Raw genomic sequence first — 15,605 nt, 5'->3', positions numbered from 1 at the left:
ACCCCATTGTGCCTGAGGACAACCCTCAGAGGAGAAGAAAACACTCATTAGCAGTTTCCCTCCTGCTCTGCTGTTTGCTTCCCTGATGGACTCTCCTGGGTGCCCGTGCCAGCAGAGAGGTGCTCGTGCCTGGGTGGGTGCTGGGGAAATGAAACAGTGCAGCCAGGGCCCCCAGCGCTGCGTGGTGCCCTGCAGCATCGCAGCAGCCTCCTCGGTGCTGTGGGCACTGGCTCTGCCCCCCTCCGTCCTGGGGGCGGCACCTGAGCAGAGGTGGTACCCAGCTGGAGGTGGCATCTGAGGAGATGTAGCACCCCAGTCTAGGTGGCATCTGAGTGAAGGTAGTGCCCATGCAGGAGTGGCACCTGAAGGGAGGTGGCACCCCCAACCATCAGTGACCCCGTTCAGACCTTCCATTGCCAAGCCCCCATTGGAGCAAGGAGCCCCCCGGGGGACCCCGGGAGGGTGCCATGAGGAGAAGACCAGGGTGCTGCCGGGGGGTTGACGTTCCCAGCTGACACAGCCCTGCTGGGAAGCTGATCCCTAAAGGGTGCCGTGGCCGCATGAAGGCTGTCCCCTCTCCCGTCCTCTCCTGCTGTACCTCCTACAAGTTTCACTCGTCCCTCCCACTCCCTCCCAATGCTCGCCTTCTGTCAGGGAGCCGGGAAAGGCTGGGGATAAGGAAAGGGCTCTGCAAGCGAGGCTACCAGTCTGGCTGGCTGCCTCCCGCGGATGCTCGGGGCCGGGGAGCAGGGCAGCCGGCGCTCCCATGGACCTCCCCAGCGGGATGCTCCTCGCCTGCTCCCTCTGCCTCCTGCCCGGTAAGCGCCCGCTCCCCCTCTTGCGCCCACCCCAATTCCCCAGGCAAGGGGAAAGCAACCAGGGGAATAACTTTTGCTTGTTTGGGAAAGGTGCTGGAGAAAGCCCAAGGTTAATAAGGCTGTTGGAAAAGTCTTCCTGGGAGCTGGAGGGAGGGAGAGAGGTGGGTGAAGGGGAGTTGGAAGGGATGGAGGGCTTTGATGGGCTCCCAGGAATGAGTGGGCAGCACGGCATCCTCCCGGCCCCCCTCCTCGCCTGGGCTAGACTTGGAGCGGGATTAGTGTTTTTCTGAAGCATCAGATGGTAGGGGGGAAAAAAACGTCCCCCCAAAATAAAGCCAGACCCTTTTACCTAGAGTTAACTTTTGTGATCCACATGTGGTTTGTCCCGTTGTACGTGAGGGGGGCTGTGAAAAGAAAATTGCTTGGAGTTAAATGAGTTAAGAGAGGTTTTTTAGGCAAGCATTTCATTTCAGGAGGCGAGCCTGCAGCTTCCCCCATACGGCTTAGTCCATGCGGGACGAGCCCTGCCAGGGTCTGGAGTGTGAGGGGGGTCCTGCTTCTTGTGCATTTGGACACACTTCTTGCAGAAAGAGGCTCCCCGGCAGCGGTCATTTTTGCTGCAATTACATCTGGCATCCTCCCGCGCACAACCCAGGCTCAGAGCAGCCAGGCTGGGACCGCTCGGTGTTGCAAAGGGGAAAAAAAGAGCTTTGCCCTGCTCCCAGGAGCACAACCACCGGCTCACACCTCCCCACCAGCCTGCAGCGCTTCTGCCACTGCAAACTTTTCTAAACATCCTGATGGAAAAACACGCCGGGGCTGGTTTTTTTACTTCTTTTATTTTTTATCCCTTTCTAATTGCGCTGTTGCTTGATCCTTTAAAGCAAGCCGCAGCAGAGCTGCCTTTCTTTGCTTAATAGGGAACATGTGTCTGCGCCTTGCATGGCGGCAGCGAGCGGGGCTGCCTGCGTGGAGCTGCCGGGGCCGATCGCTGCGGCACATCCCCGGCCGTGCTTACGTGGGCAGCCGAGTCCGTGGGGTGAGCTCCCCTTAAAGAGATGCTGCTCGTAGACGTATGACAGTTATTGCAGAGCATAGTCAGGGGATGTGGCAAGTCAGTGTCTCTGCCTTGGGCTGAAGAGAAATCCTCCATGCAAGGGTTCCTGCCCACAGGGGGTTACTCCCTGCTCCTGGAGTGGCTGGCGATGGCAGCGCTACTGCAGCGAACGTGAGCCGTGTGCCGGCAGGAAGGGTTAATACTCCAGTGCTCTGTGGTGGTCTCCAGACCAGGATAGGATGCGTTGTGGCTACCGGTTGATATATTTTGCCGAGGACTAATGCTGGTGTTTTGCCATCTGGACTAAAATCAAGTTCTTGCAATGTGTGGGACACCCACCCCCACCCCCCCCCCCCCCCGCCCGGACCCTGGGCTGAGCTGAGGGTGCTGGGTTGGGATGTGCATCCTCAGGGACGGTCCCTTCACTGGGCGGCCGTGCTGCCTGTCCTGGCGTGTGCGCTTGCGTGCAAACCATGCTTTGGTGGCGTTTGCCCGAGGGAAACCCCCCTCCCCGCTCTCTCCGGTGTCCTGGGGGGAACCTCCTGCACATGGGCTCTGTCCCCAGGCTGGGAGTCCCTGGAGGCACCGTGGCATCTCCGGCACTTTCTTGGTTATTACTTGTCACCAACAATAGTGCCAAGGGAGGGGGCAGGCGATGCTGGCAGCCGGACCCCTTCCAGCTGGCACCTTGCAGTGCTGGGGACCGTCCCCACAGTGCCGCTGTACACAGCCCATCCTGGGGACATCCCAAGGTGTCCCTAAACTTTGGATCAGACCAGCCCCTCTTCCCTGAGGCTTGGGTGCCAGCAGGGCACAGGTCTGGGCTGAAAGCAGGAGAGCCCGGCCAAAGGCTGCTGAGCCATGGCTTGTTGAAACAAATGCCTTTGGCAGCCACGATAGCCCGGTTGCTCGCTGGCGCTGTGCGCCGGCAGGGAAGCTGCGGCTTCCAAAGGATCCAGGGAGGATGCGCTGAGATGCGATAGCTTCCCTTGTGTCAGACCACGCATCTGTTTTCCTTCGCTGGTTTGGTTTTCCAGAGAAGGTAGTTGGCTCCTTCCCTCTCTAAAGGGTCACCAAATGGTGAAACCATCGTGCCTGCTCTATGGGGCACGTTTGGGATTGTCCAGGTGGGCTTCCAAGGGATGCTCCAGTCTGGGCTTTGATGGTGGGTACTTAATTTTGGGTGGCTGCACAGCCCCACAGTGGGGCTGAGTGGGACCCCACCACCCCACCTCGCAGCTGTCCATCCACTGGCCAAGGTTTGGTCAGGGAAGGTCCTTAAACAACCCCCCACTGAGGGGGCTGAGAAGCCAGCCCCCCCCTTGGCCCCCACAAGCTATCGCTTTCCTGCTGTCTCACTGGGAAAGGGGCGGTCAGAGACCTGCCGCTATTTATTGCTGATGCCGTTTGCATTATCGCTAATAAATGCGCTGCAAATGAATAATCAACACGTTCCTTGGGGCTGCGAAACGAGGCCATCAAACGGCTCCTCCCCAACATTTGGGGGGCCAGAAAGCTGGAATTATGGAAGCACAAAATACTTGTGTAGCTAACGCCCTGGGGCTGTTTGTCAGAGATTTTGTGGGTAACCAGGAATGTCACAACACACGAGCCGGTGATGACTGATCCTCTGTTCATCCTCAGTATTCCCTGGCTCTCCATCCACCGCTGCAGCAGCCACCAAATCCTGAGTTGTTTCCTAATAGCTGATGACAAATGCTGGCTTTGAGATAGCGACCTGGAGAGGAATTTGGTGCTTTCACCATCTGGTTCGGCAAACAGTGCTTCATAAGAATTAAAGCTAGAGGGAAGCACAGGGACATGTGGTCCACCCTGCTCCTTCTCAGGGCCTGCTAGTTTTTGCCTAAATACTTTATATCAAGCTTAAACATTTTCTAGTTAAATGAAATATTTCAGCCCTAAGAAAAGAAAAAGTAATGTGCATGGCAGATGGGTGGCTGCGGAGCAGCCGATGTCATCAAAGCCCATGTGGTGGTGGGGATGGGGTTGCAGGGGCCCAGCCCAGCGCCGGGTGGCCAGTGGCATGCCCAGGGATGCTGAGGATGCAGGAGTTGCAGTGGCGATACCAGGATCCACAGACCCGCTGCCCCATCGCAGAGGTCCCTTCTCCTGTATGGGCTGGAGCGATGAGAGAGGAAGCAGGAGCAAGAAGAGCAAAGCGCATTTCAAAGTGCCAGACCGAGCTGCTTGACCCCGGCACGCTCCAGGTTTTTGGCAGATGTGAGTTTTCCCCTGGCCACGCACTCTGAGGCTCCTCCAGCGAGCAGCTCGCTCGTCCCTGCAAGAAAGCAAAAGCCTGGAGCGGCATGTGCTTTTTCTCGGGTCACCTGCAGTGCCCCCAAACCCTGCATCTCCTCCCATGCCACCCCTGGGGTCCTGCAGCAGCCTGGCAGCGGGCAAGCTGCCGTTGCCCTGCGGAGTTCAGCAGAAGAGCCCATGCTGATCCGGATATACGTTCCCATGGGGTGGATTCAGCTGCAGCCTTTGAGATGCTTCTCCTCGCTGTGTCACTGCCCCGTGTCGGCTCGGCCTCTCTCCAGAAGCCCTCTCCCAAGCTGTGAAAGTGCTGGAAGCCAGCAAAATAGGCTGGGTTTGCATGATGCAGTCAAGAAAATCGACTGCGTTTTCTCTGCAGTCAAAAAAAATAAAAGGAAATTCTTCCGGCAGCTCCGCTGCCTGGCTTGCATCTCCTTAAATTGTAAAGGTTTGGAGCAAAGGCAGCGAGCTAAAACCCCAAACCTCTCATGGCAGCAGAAGTAGCCTTGGGGCATCGCAGCAAGTGCTGCCGGGCTGTGTTATGGCACCTTCCCGGAGCCCCTTTGCCGGCAGTGGATCCCGTTGCCTGCCCGAAGGATGCAGGCAGGAGGCACGGGCAGAGGTGTGGGCAGGAGGATGGTGCTGGAGCCCTGCAAGCATGGCCCTCCCAAAGGTTTCCCTTACAGGGATGACTTATTTTTATTCTTTCTGGCAGAAAAGGTGGCTTTTATTCCCAGTATTGTTTCCCAAATATGTTTTAGGTTTTTTCTTTTCAATATTTGATCTGATGAGAATCAAAAGTTTGGACTCGACAGAAGCTCCTAGTTCGGAAAGGAGGTATTTGAGGCTTCCTGCCTTGGCAGCATCGCAAGCAAAACATGTGGCTTTTGGTCACTTATTTATGACAGTGATGTCACTCCTGACAAGAAAATGAGGCTCAGTTCTTTGGGTTGCTAAATCTCCTTGACAACCTCTCAAAAAGCTCCCATTAGTTTAAGCCAGTTTAAATATTCTCTGATTATTTTTTTTTTTCCTTCCTGCCTCGAATGCACCACATCTGTCGGCTTTCTGAAATTCCCTCCCTCTGCCATCCACGGCCTGGAAACTTTCTTCCAGACCATTTTGCTTTTCCAGCCCCATCACATCCCCCAGTCCCCACTACCTGCTGCGAGTGGGATGCTGCGGCACGGTGAGCGGCACGAGCCCCTTGCGGTACTTCTCCCTGCTCCCCCTGATTCAGAGGCCTTTGCACATAACGAAGAATTTGTTCTATTTATTTGGGGTTTATGTTGCTTTTCCTGACCGTCCTGGCTGCCTTTTGCAGCTGCACGATGGCATCCTAAGACAAGGAGCCATGGGATGGGGGTTCCCAACTTGTCCTGGCGTTCCCGCCCCCCGAAAAAGTGCAAAATCAGAGAAACTCTGCTGAATGCAAAAGAAACAACCAGAAGAAAACCTGCCATATCCTCTCTGACACTTGCTTTGTACCCAAGTGCCTCTGCATTACCTGGAATTGAATATTGCTTGAAATACAACCCCCGCCTCCCCAAAAGAACCCCCTCTTCCAGCCAGGTCCAGGGGTCACCCTGTCTCACCAGTGGCAGTGATGTGACACCCCGGGGTGCTCCCAGCTCCCCGTCCCCACAGCCTCTCCTCACCTCCTTTGCCCATCACCTCTCTCGACGGCCCATCCTGGCCTCCGTTTCTCCACTGGGTAACAGTTAACTCAGAGGAGGTTTTAATTTGTTTTGTAATGTCAAATAAGGTCAATCTACCGCAAAATATGCTGGCTCTTATCCCCCGTCTCCGTTTTTTTCCCCTCTGCTTTCTAGAATTTCTTTCGGTAGGATTTTAAAGCTCCTTACCTCAGCTCTCCTTGGTGAGACTCCGCGGTTCTCTGCTTCCGGAGCCAACGTTGCAGATTTGTTCCTATGACTGCAAAAACACAGGTTTATCCCTAACATTCCTACCTATAAAAACACTTCCCATACTAATTTTTCTGCCTGGGAAGTGGCATTCCCAACCTTTCCTGTTGACAACTCCTTTATACCCGTATAAATACCAAAAGTGATTCCTCTGCTGCTTTTAAAGCCGTCCTTACTAAGGACGCCAGGATCTTTTATTTGCAACCTCAGCTACTTTCTGCCTGAAGGCGAACAAAGAGCCGGGGTATCCTGGCATATCCCTCCCTGCAGCACCCTCTGCCATGCAGTTGCTCCCTGTTGGGACCTGGGCCGTGCCCCTCCCTGCTTAAGCAAACCCGTGGGGAAAACAATGTCATACATTAAAAACACCTCCCTGTAGAAGCCGCGCAGCGTTTGCACCCGTGGAGGGTTTGAACATGATGCTGGCCTGAGCCAAAGCGTTTGTCTTTCTGGATAAAGACTGGGATCCTGGGGGCTGATACCTGCTGGCTATAGGACATGGGCCACGGGTGGCTGCAGCATTTTGCAGCCACCATTAACAGAGTGCACGAGCCCCTCGGCACAGATAGTACCCCCTGCCCAGGGGTGGCCTTTGCCCCCAGCCTGTTTCTCCATTGAATGGACCAGAGGGGCTGTGGGCACAATTGGGGGCTGCTCCTTTACCCATGCATGGGTGAAGGGGCATCTCCAGCAGCCCTGGAATGCCCCAGTCCTGGGGAGACTCATCCAGCCCCCCCCGTCTGCACACCCTGTGGCTGGGTCCAGCTCCTGGCAGAGGGAGGAGCTGCCAGACCGATCCCCCAGGATTTGCTCCCTGGCAAACAAATTGCTCTTGAAGGTTGACCAGCACGGGCTGCGAACACTGGGCTCCCCGGAGCAGGGATGCCGTGGCCAGGGATCCTGCACCTGCTGTCCTGCAGGAAGGGGTGTCCTCCAGAGCAGCCTTCAGGAGAGGACTAAGTCCAAAAATCACCCCAGCCCGGCCTGAGCATCCATCCTCGGGGACATCTCCCTCCAGAGCTGCCTCTCCCTAGCAAACCCCCCAGTGGCACTGGCCTTGACTCACCTGGGAAAAGTGAATCCCACCTTTGGTGCTTTGGGGGGGACACACGTGGTGGCGGCCACCTCCACCACAGGCAGCTGGTGCTCGAGATGCAAAGTGTTGCAGAGCAGCATCACCCATCACAGGGGGCCTGAGGAGAAGGAAGGAGGGTGCTTTCCTCTCCCCTCCCCATGCCTATCCTGGCAGCCCTGGCTTCAGCTGATTCACTTATCGAGCAGCCTCAAGAAAAAATACCTTTTCCTTTAGCATAAACCAGAAATGCACTTTTTCTTTGGTAGCAGTGGTGGGCATCAGCTCAGCAGCCCCAGGGAGCACGTTGGTGCCTGCTCGGGTGAAGTCCCTTTGCAGGTGGGCTGGGGAAGTGGCTGCCCTCCAGGGTTGTGCAGCTGTGGCCTCTAAACCCTAATTGAACCAGCTTAAAGCTGTAGCCCTGGGGCTGGCTGATCCCTGGGGGCTGGGTGCTGGAGAGAGGAGTGCTGGGTGGCTGCAGGTGAGGTGGGGCTGCTGTGCTTTGGACCTTGCAGCCTCCTCTCTGTCGTAGCTGGCTGTGGGAATGCTGTGCGACAGGGCTGCTGTGATGGGGTAAAACCACCCCTGTTTTACCCCATAGGGGTATAATATACAATTTGGGGAAGCAACATTCCCTGTATGGTTGAGTTGGAGGCACCTCTGAATGTTGTCTAGCCCAACTCCTGCTCAAGCAGGGTCACCTGGAGCAGGTTCTCCAGGGCTGTGTCTAGTTAGAGTTTGAATATCTCTGTGGGTAGGGAAAGCACAGCCTCTAGGGTTAACCTGTTCAGTTTCTGACCACAGTAAAAAAGTGTTTTCTCCTACTGTCTCAGCACCTTGGCTGATGGGATTCTTCTTTTTTTTCTCCCCAGGGTTCAGTGACACCTTCAACATTGACACCAAGAGGCCCAAAATCATAGCTGGCTCTAAGGAAGCGTATTTTGGCTACACGGTGCAGCAGCATGACATTGGGGGGAAGAAATGGTAAGTGAGCTTTGCGCCGGCTCTGAAGAGGAGGGGATCTAAAGCAACTTACCCAAGATGCTGAATATCTCCTCCTGTTCCATCCAACCACTGCTTTGGGGTGAGCAGTGCTGCAGCTCCAAGGCAAAGTGAGGTTTGCTCTTGGTCATGCTGATGCCAAGCCAGCATGGGTAAAGCAGAGAATATAAACCCCCTTCCTTTCACAAAAAATAAGTTTTATGTGGGGGATAACAGTATATTTTGTATGTGTATGGAGGGTGCCACGCTCTGACTCCTGCCCGGCTGCCTCTCAGTGGCAGGTGCTGTGCACAGGGCTTTGCTCCAGGCAGGTTCACTGTTCCCCAGGGCTCCACGGCCTCCAACGCTTGCTGGAAACCCATCTGGGTTTTGGGTTGAGGCCATCCTGATTTGTATAGTTTCCACCAAACAGCCGCGATCTGCAGAAGCGCTCAGACCTGCCTGCATCTCTCAGGAATGCAAGATGAGACTCGGATGGGCTTTGCTTGAGTTTTGGGTTTTGTGGCAGGTTTTGCTCCTTGCCAGGGCTGATCCCGGCCGGGGGATCCTGCACAGATGTTGGCAGAGACCCTTGGTGCTCTGCAGGAGCACATCTGGATGCTGCTGTGATGAGGGCAGCTCAAAAGCCCATGAAATTCCTTGCAACTCAATTACTGGGGAGCTGAAGGATCTGGCCCACGGGCGGATGACAGCCAGGCTTAAGGCAGTAAGCAAATATGTAATTAATGCAGATGGACGCCCCTGAAATTCAAAGCTCAGACTTGCGTTGCCTTTGCATGACCTTTGCTGGTGTTGGGCGGGGTGTGGGGCTGGACCCTGTCTTGTGTCCTCAGCGTGAGCTGAGATTTCACTGCAAGGAGGAGCAGGGAGGTTTGGCTTTAACCTTGGTCCTTCCCAGCTGCCGTGAGCACAGCCTGAAACCCTTCCGCTTGCTGCTTCCCTTCTGTTTAATGGAAGGTCAGGGCACACTGCGGTGAGCCTTTCCACTGGCTCTGAGCCTCAGTTTCCCCCAGGGATTGTGTTCTTTTCCCAAACAGTACTGTGCATCCAGTTAATGGGGTGATGTGGATGCTGCAGCCCCCGTGCTGCATTGGGGGCTGCAGGGGCCATCCAGGCTCCGGTGTTCCCAGCTGTGTCCCAGGGAGCTGTTTACAATTAAATCTGTGCTGATGTTCCCACTCTCCAGGTCACCGTTTCCTTCCACCATCCAGCAGACTCAAGTTAATATTCATAAAGCTTTGAATGATGGGATAGGGTTCAGCTTTTGGCTAGGAGTGTGTGCTCCGGGATGTGCTGGGAAGGGGGGGCGCTGCCTGGAGTGCAGCCCATGAAGCTGCTTCTGCCCCATTGCAGAGACGGGTCCTGAGCAGGTATTTCAGCACTCCGTATCCCCTCTGAAGTTCAGAGGCTCACATCTGTGTGGCTTTTCTACTGCCTCAGCTCAAGACTGAGCATAAGGCGGCTTGCGGCCAAGCTGAGTCTCCCCAGAAGCATGACCATGCCAGGTACCAGAGCATCCTTGCAGCGGGGCATCGCCGTGGTCCGTGAGCAGGTTTGCATGCAGCAGTCAGGGAGCTTTCTCCTAGAGCTGACCCTGCCTGGGGCCATGTTAGGGACCAGGTGGTCTCTCGGGATCCTTTTCATCCTCACTCTCCATGAACCTGTGCCATGGGACTGTTTCTCATCTAGCCAGCTTACCACTTAAGCCAGAAACATCTGGCATGGGACACAGCCCTCCACTCTTTCTTCACTTGAGAAAGTGGATATTTACCCAAAGAAATGCTTTTTTGGGGGGGTAAAGAATTTTGGGCAGCCTGACAGCACAACTGCTCATGGCCAAAGCCGCTGGAGCACAGCATAAACATGACTGTCAAGTAGTTCCAGTAAATAAAGCAAATTTCTGCAATGTCCCCTGCTCAAGGCCTGGGTGGGGACAGCTGATGTTAATGGGTGATGCTGCTTTGCTTGCCATGAAGTCTTCCATCCTTTTCTTCCTCCATGTGATGCTGGAGCACATGTGGGCGGCACCGTGACCTTAATTTCTAAGGGAATCTCAGACCAGCCTGGTGTCTCCATCTCTCACCTGCTCCTGGGCAGAGCCCAGGCATGTCTCTGAGGTGGTGGGATGGGGGCCATTCTCTCCACGGCATGTGATCTGATTCTTCAGAGCATGCAAGTTCTTCGTTTGCACAGACATCTGCTGTGAAATATTTTTTTTTTTTCATCAGGAATGGATCCAATACCCCAAAAATGTGATGGTATTTGCACTTGCCCCTGCAACAGAGTCCAGCTCTGCAGAGGTGTCTGCCAGGTCAGGGCTAAGCCTAGGAAAGGCTGTTCAGAGATCGTGGTTCTCCGGAGCAGATAAAGAGCAGGAGCTGAGTGTCTTTGCCATCACATTCCTCCTGCCTCTGCTTCTGGAGAATATCCCTTTTCTAATCTCATTTCATCCTAAACATGCCGAAAGTCTCCCCTTGAGGAGAGCACCATAGCTGGATGTGAATGGCATGCAGGCACCTTGCTCCAAGGTGCTCGTGTGCCACCGTGCTCCCCCAATGACACCCATGGGTGCAGGCAGTGGGAAACCCGCCTGGGACCACAATTGAGCCTTGCTCCGGAGGAAAAACCATCCTCGCCCACCCCTGGGCGGGAGGTGCGGGGCATGGATGCAGCCGAGCTCATCCCATCCCTCGGCCCGTCTTGCAGAGGTCCTGGTCAAGGCATTTCTGAGGGATCCCATGCAATTCCCCCGTGTCCCTCAGGGTCCGGTTTCCCTGCCAGGCAGGGATGGCAGCAGTAGCTAAGCCATTGGGTGTTCGGTGCCTGCATGGGCTGGGTTTGCTGCTCTGCAGAGATTTCTGCCCAAAGTGAGCTCTCTGAGGCAGAGGTCCTCTGGAGATGGGTGGAAAACACCCTTTTTTTTTTTTTTTTTACTTTTTTTAAAATATTTTCAGCCCAGTCGTAGCTATAGCTGCTGTTTTAGGCATGATCCTACATGCACCCCGGCAGAGGGACCGCAATTCCCATGCCTTTTGGGTGCTCTTATGCTTTTTTCTCATGCCTTTGACCTCTCATCATCACTGATGGGGTAGTCAAGGGCTGGCTTCCCTGGGGACCAGAGAAGGGAAGATTTTGTCTCCTTTCCCAGCAGGACACTGGAGCAAAGACCAGTTCTGTCTCGTTTTGGCCCTTCTTGCATCCCTCCTGCCAACATCAGGCAGGACACAGCTGTAGTTTTCTCTTCTGTCTGTTCCTCGGCATGAAAAAAATGGATGTTCTCTGCACAGAATGAGTGTATGTATACACATAAGTACAGCATCTATTTGAATATGCAATTATGTAGTATAAAATGTCTATTAAATACGTGTACACGGTTAAAAAAAATGAAGCCACCATGACTCACTGTGGTTAAAGGATAAATGACTGAACAAACAAAATATCTATAGTATAAACCAAGGACGTACAAAGAGAGCAGGATAATAATCGCGCTGAGCCTCGGCCAGCCCCCAGGAGTTGGCAGGAGACAGAAGAAATGGAGATGCTGAGATGAAACCCTAGTTGCTGGTAAAGGCAGAAGCCAGACAAGCGTCCTTCAATACCATCCCGGAGGAGTTCGACAAAATCCACTGAAACGCAGAAGAGCTCAGAGAAACTAAATGGTTATCTCAGAAACGTGGTTCGTATGGGAGCGATGGTTATAACAACGTGCAGAGACCTAGCTGCCAAATACCAAACGCGGAATCTGAGGACTTTGGCACCTATCCTTCAGTCTGAGACTTTTAGTGCTGTCTTTGGCTAGCGTGGATGGTTTTAGAAGGGTTTCAAAGCAGCTTTCATATATATATATAAAAAAAGAGATACATATCTCTCAGTGTATAGGCATATTTGGCTGTATGTATATATACAAACTTTATATATAATACTCCGTAGGTATATTTTTAATTGTGACTCTTTCCCTTTTTCTAACCTTTTAGGGAAGGAGCCAGATCATTTGCTCATGGGGGCTGTAACTGCAACCCCAATAGTGGAAAATCTGGAAGGAAAGAATTCAGATTATTAAACTCCAGGGGGAAAAAAACCACTTGGATATATACTGCTCAAAAAGCTCATCAATTTGTGGGATGGCTTTTCTCTGCTCACCATCTTCCCAAGTAACAAGTGGCTTTCAGAGCTCTCTTCAACACTTTCTCTCCCTTTTTCATTAAGCTGGAGGTGCAACCCAAGCACCTTCTCCAAGTATATGAATGGAAAAAATGACAACAGGCTACTGAAACTCATCCTACCGTGCAAGGTGGCTTTGTACGGCGGCGGTCAGGCAGCGGCTGCCCTGCCCCGCAGCGCTCCTGGTGCAGGCAGGGCAAGCGGTGCCCGGCGTTACGGGGTCCTGAGCATCCCCAGGGCAACCTGAGTGACACGTGGGGCAAACGGGGGATCCCTGTGCTGCTGTGCTTGGGGTGAAGTGGCCTGTGGGAGTTTTGGTAGGAGGGGGAGTTACTCTAAGGGAAGAGATGGTTGTGGTGTTGACCTGAAGGAGTGACCTGGCTTGGAGCTGTTCTTCCCCAAGCCATACTCTGGTTCATGTTGTTTTGGGGGTATTTAAGGCATAAATCACATGGGTTCAGGCATGTTTGTTGCTCTGGATGGATTTGTTTAGACAAAATGCATGTGTTCAAACATGAAAAGAGGTTCCACAAATGCACATGGGACGTAAGTCCCTCAAATGTGGAAACACCCATCCCCATGTGCGCTCTCCTCATGCTGCACATGGAGGTTTGTGGCAAACACAATCTGGAACCGCCTTGAGTTTGGCGATAAAAGGTTCTTAGAGGTCCAAAATCAGGTTAAAAAAGGGGGGTGGGAATTCCCTCCATCTTTCATCTGCCATCTCCCAATTGCTTTTCCTGATCGCTGCCCATCATGCCGAGCAGGAGCCAAATCACTCCCTAAGGACAAAAGGACCCATTCCTTCCTCCCAGATGTGCACGGGAGGACATGCCAACCACTGCCCTCAGCTTTCCCTTGCCACCAGGTACCCCAGTCCAGAACCGGGAAAGGGGTCTTGGGGGGGGGGGGGAGGTGCCTCCATGGGGCAGACGGCAGCAGCTGTGACGCTCCACGCAGCGAGCACCGGGACTGCTGCCCCGCACCGGCTTGTGTCTGTGGATTGAAAGTTTCCAGCTATGCAAAAAATGAAGCTTGAGAAGAACTGGCTGTGGAAGGAAAGCCCTGGGAATAAACATCCATTAGACTTCAGAAGCTGTAAAAATAATAAATATAGCATTCTCGAGCTGGCTGAGGCCAGGGCTTTGCTGACGCTGCTGGCAAGGTGGCATGGCTGGGGAGTGGGTCCTGGAGGGGCTTCAAGGGCTGTGGATCTAGCATTTGGGGTGCTGGATGCTCTAGAGAGCTCTCTAGCTGCTCTCTCCCTCCTGAGCTCGTGTCTCGTGCTGTCCTGACCCCGCTTTGCAGCAAAGCGGTGCTGTGAGGCCTCGGTGCAGGGTTTGGCCCCCTTGAACCCACCCTGGGCGCAGCTCACCACTGCCCTCAGCAAGAGCTCATCCTTGCAAGCATCCCAGGGCTAACCCTCCCTTCCAAGGGTGCCTGGGCAGTCCTGAGCCCCCCTCCCAGCAGCTGCTCCAGGCACAGACATGACGTTTCCAGTCTGAGCACAGCCAAAGGGAAAAGGAGGAGGGAGAAGAGAGAAAAATCTGCTCGGTAGATTTAAAGCTATAATTGTGCTGATCTGGAAAAACAGTTAAAGAGTTTGCTATTTCCCTACTACTGTGAGAGGTTTTCTTGGCTGTAATTCTCCTGTGGTTTGGCCCGTACCCGAGCGCTCGGATTATTTTGGTGAGAGGGTACATAACTGTAAAGCATTCCTCCGGCGCGGGGATAATGTCTGCTCCCGGTTCTCCCTCCCACCGTGCCGGGGCTGCAGACATGGGCTGGCCGCAGGGTGCAGGATGCTGTAGCAGCCCACTCCATCTCCCCTGTTCAGGGGTTGTCCTGTTTTTGGCATGCATGGGGTCATTTTTTTTTCCAGAAAAATCACATTGTCTCTGTTGTTAGCGTCGCCGGGCTCTTTGGGGGTGCTCCGCAGGTTGGTCTGTCCCTGCCTGGCACCTTCCTGGTGTGCCTTGAAGGAGACGGGACATCTGATGTCCCGGGTGGGGCAGGTCTTCCTTGGCATAAAGCAGTGTGGTTGTCGCAGACTTCGGGGTCAGTTTGCATCAGCCAGTTAGGCCCTTTCGTTACTTTATTATTTTTTTTTTTTTTAAGAAAGCATTTGGTCTGATTGGAAAAATCGATGTGGTCTCGTGTTACTCGCTGTAGGACTCGCAGAAGAGAGGGGCTCACGGGAGGACGTCCCCTTGCAGACAAAACCAGCCTGCACCGGCACTGCTTAGCTGACATCCTTCATGGCTGGTGGCAGGCTGAAAGGGGAAGGAAAAGGCCTGCCAACCTGTCCAGCGAAAAAGCAAAACTGCATTCGGTATTTTTTCTCCATGAGGGATCCAACGGGAGGTGTGTGTTAGAAACAGGGATTTGGGCAACACAACAAATCTGGCAGGTGGAGAGCAGCTGCCCTGCAGCTTCTGGGCTCCCGGGCATCCCAGAGTCCGCACCTCGCCTTCCCCACCCCGAGAGCCTGAAAATTTCCCCCGCCCCAGCCCTGCAGGTTTACACTGGGCTTTCCAAAGTGCTGCAGCAAGAGCAGCATTCCCTAACCTGCCCTTGCTTGCTGTGACACGCAGGTGGGCTTCCACCTCTGAGGTGCACCGGCACTTTTAGGAAGAAACAGAGGAATGCCGTCAAGCGCGAGCATTGTTAGTCAGGCCCTCGGTGCAATCACATCTTCTTGATTTAGGGTTGGGGCTTTGGTGCCCTGGTCTCAGAGTACTGAAGGGCAGATGGATGGAGCTGTGATTTTGGAGCTGGTGACCCAATGGTGCCTCCAGTGCAGAAATACTTGGGTGGGGGAACCCCCCGAAACGTGGTTAGCTGGTGATAATGGGTGACTGGTGAGAACCAGAGTCACAGATCAGGGTTTCCTTTGGAAACCTCCAGAAGAAAGCCAGAGATCACACGAGTCCTGGTGGGCACGTGCAGCCTACAGAGAGTTTCGACCAGAGACTCCAAACGCCGCAGTGGAAACCCGCATCCGGGCCAAGAATCACTGATGGGCCTCGCCTGTAAACACCTCTTTATTACAATATCCCTAAGTAAAAAGGAAAAAATTACACCAGGAAAAATAAGAAAGTATCATTACTGCTGACCACAATATTCTGCGAGTTCCTCAGACATGTTTTGCAACACGCCCGTCATCTGCTATTTTAAGGAGAGCACGGGCAATTTTGCTTACTGCGATGTCTGTGTAATTGCTGCAGCGGCGCACAGGGCTCAGCCCCTGCGTGCCTCCGTGTCCTGGTGCTGGGGCCCCTCGGGGCTCTTCC

The 15,605-nt window shown here is 54.0% G+C and overlaps 1 protein-coding gene across 3 annotated transcripts in view; it reads left to right on the top strand.

The window, feature by feature from the left end:
- Positions 1-673: 673 nt before the first annotated feature.
- ITGA11 (integrin subunit alpha 11) overlaps positions 674-15,605 on the top strand; it is a 51,943-nt gene continuing 37,011 nt past the window's right edge. For all 3 annotated transcript variants that reach the window (XM_075100791.1, XM_075100790.1, XM_075100789.1), the window contains exons 1-2: positions 674-818; positions 8,022-8,133. In XM_075100791.1, coding sequence (XP_074956892.1) covers positions 767-818; positions 8,022-8,133 — 164 coding nt within the window. In that variant the 5' untranslated portion in view covers positions 674-766. The remainder of the gene's footprint in view (positions 819-8,021; positions 8,134-15,605) is intronic.

Source organism: Phalacrocorax aristotelis, chromosome 7 (assembly GCF_949628215.1).
Source record: "Phalacrocorax aristotelis chromosome 7, bGulAri2.1, whole genome shotgun sequence".
In the NCBI taxonomy this organism is placed as follows: domain Eukaryota; kingdom Metazoa; phylum Chordata; class Aves; order Suliformes; family Phalacrocoracidae; genus Phalacrocorax; species Phalacrocorax aristotelis.
Note: the sequence above shows the minus strand (reverse complement) of the source record. Positions and strands in the feature narration are given on the sequence as shown.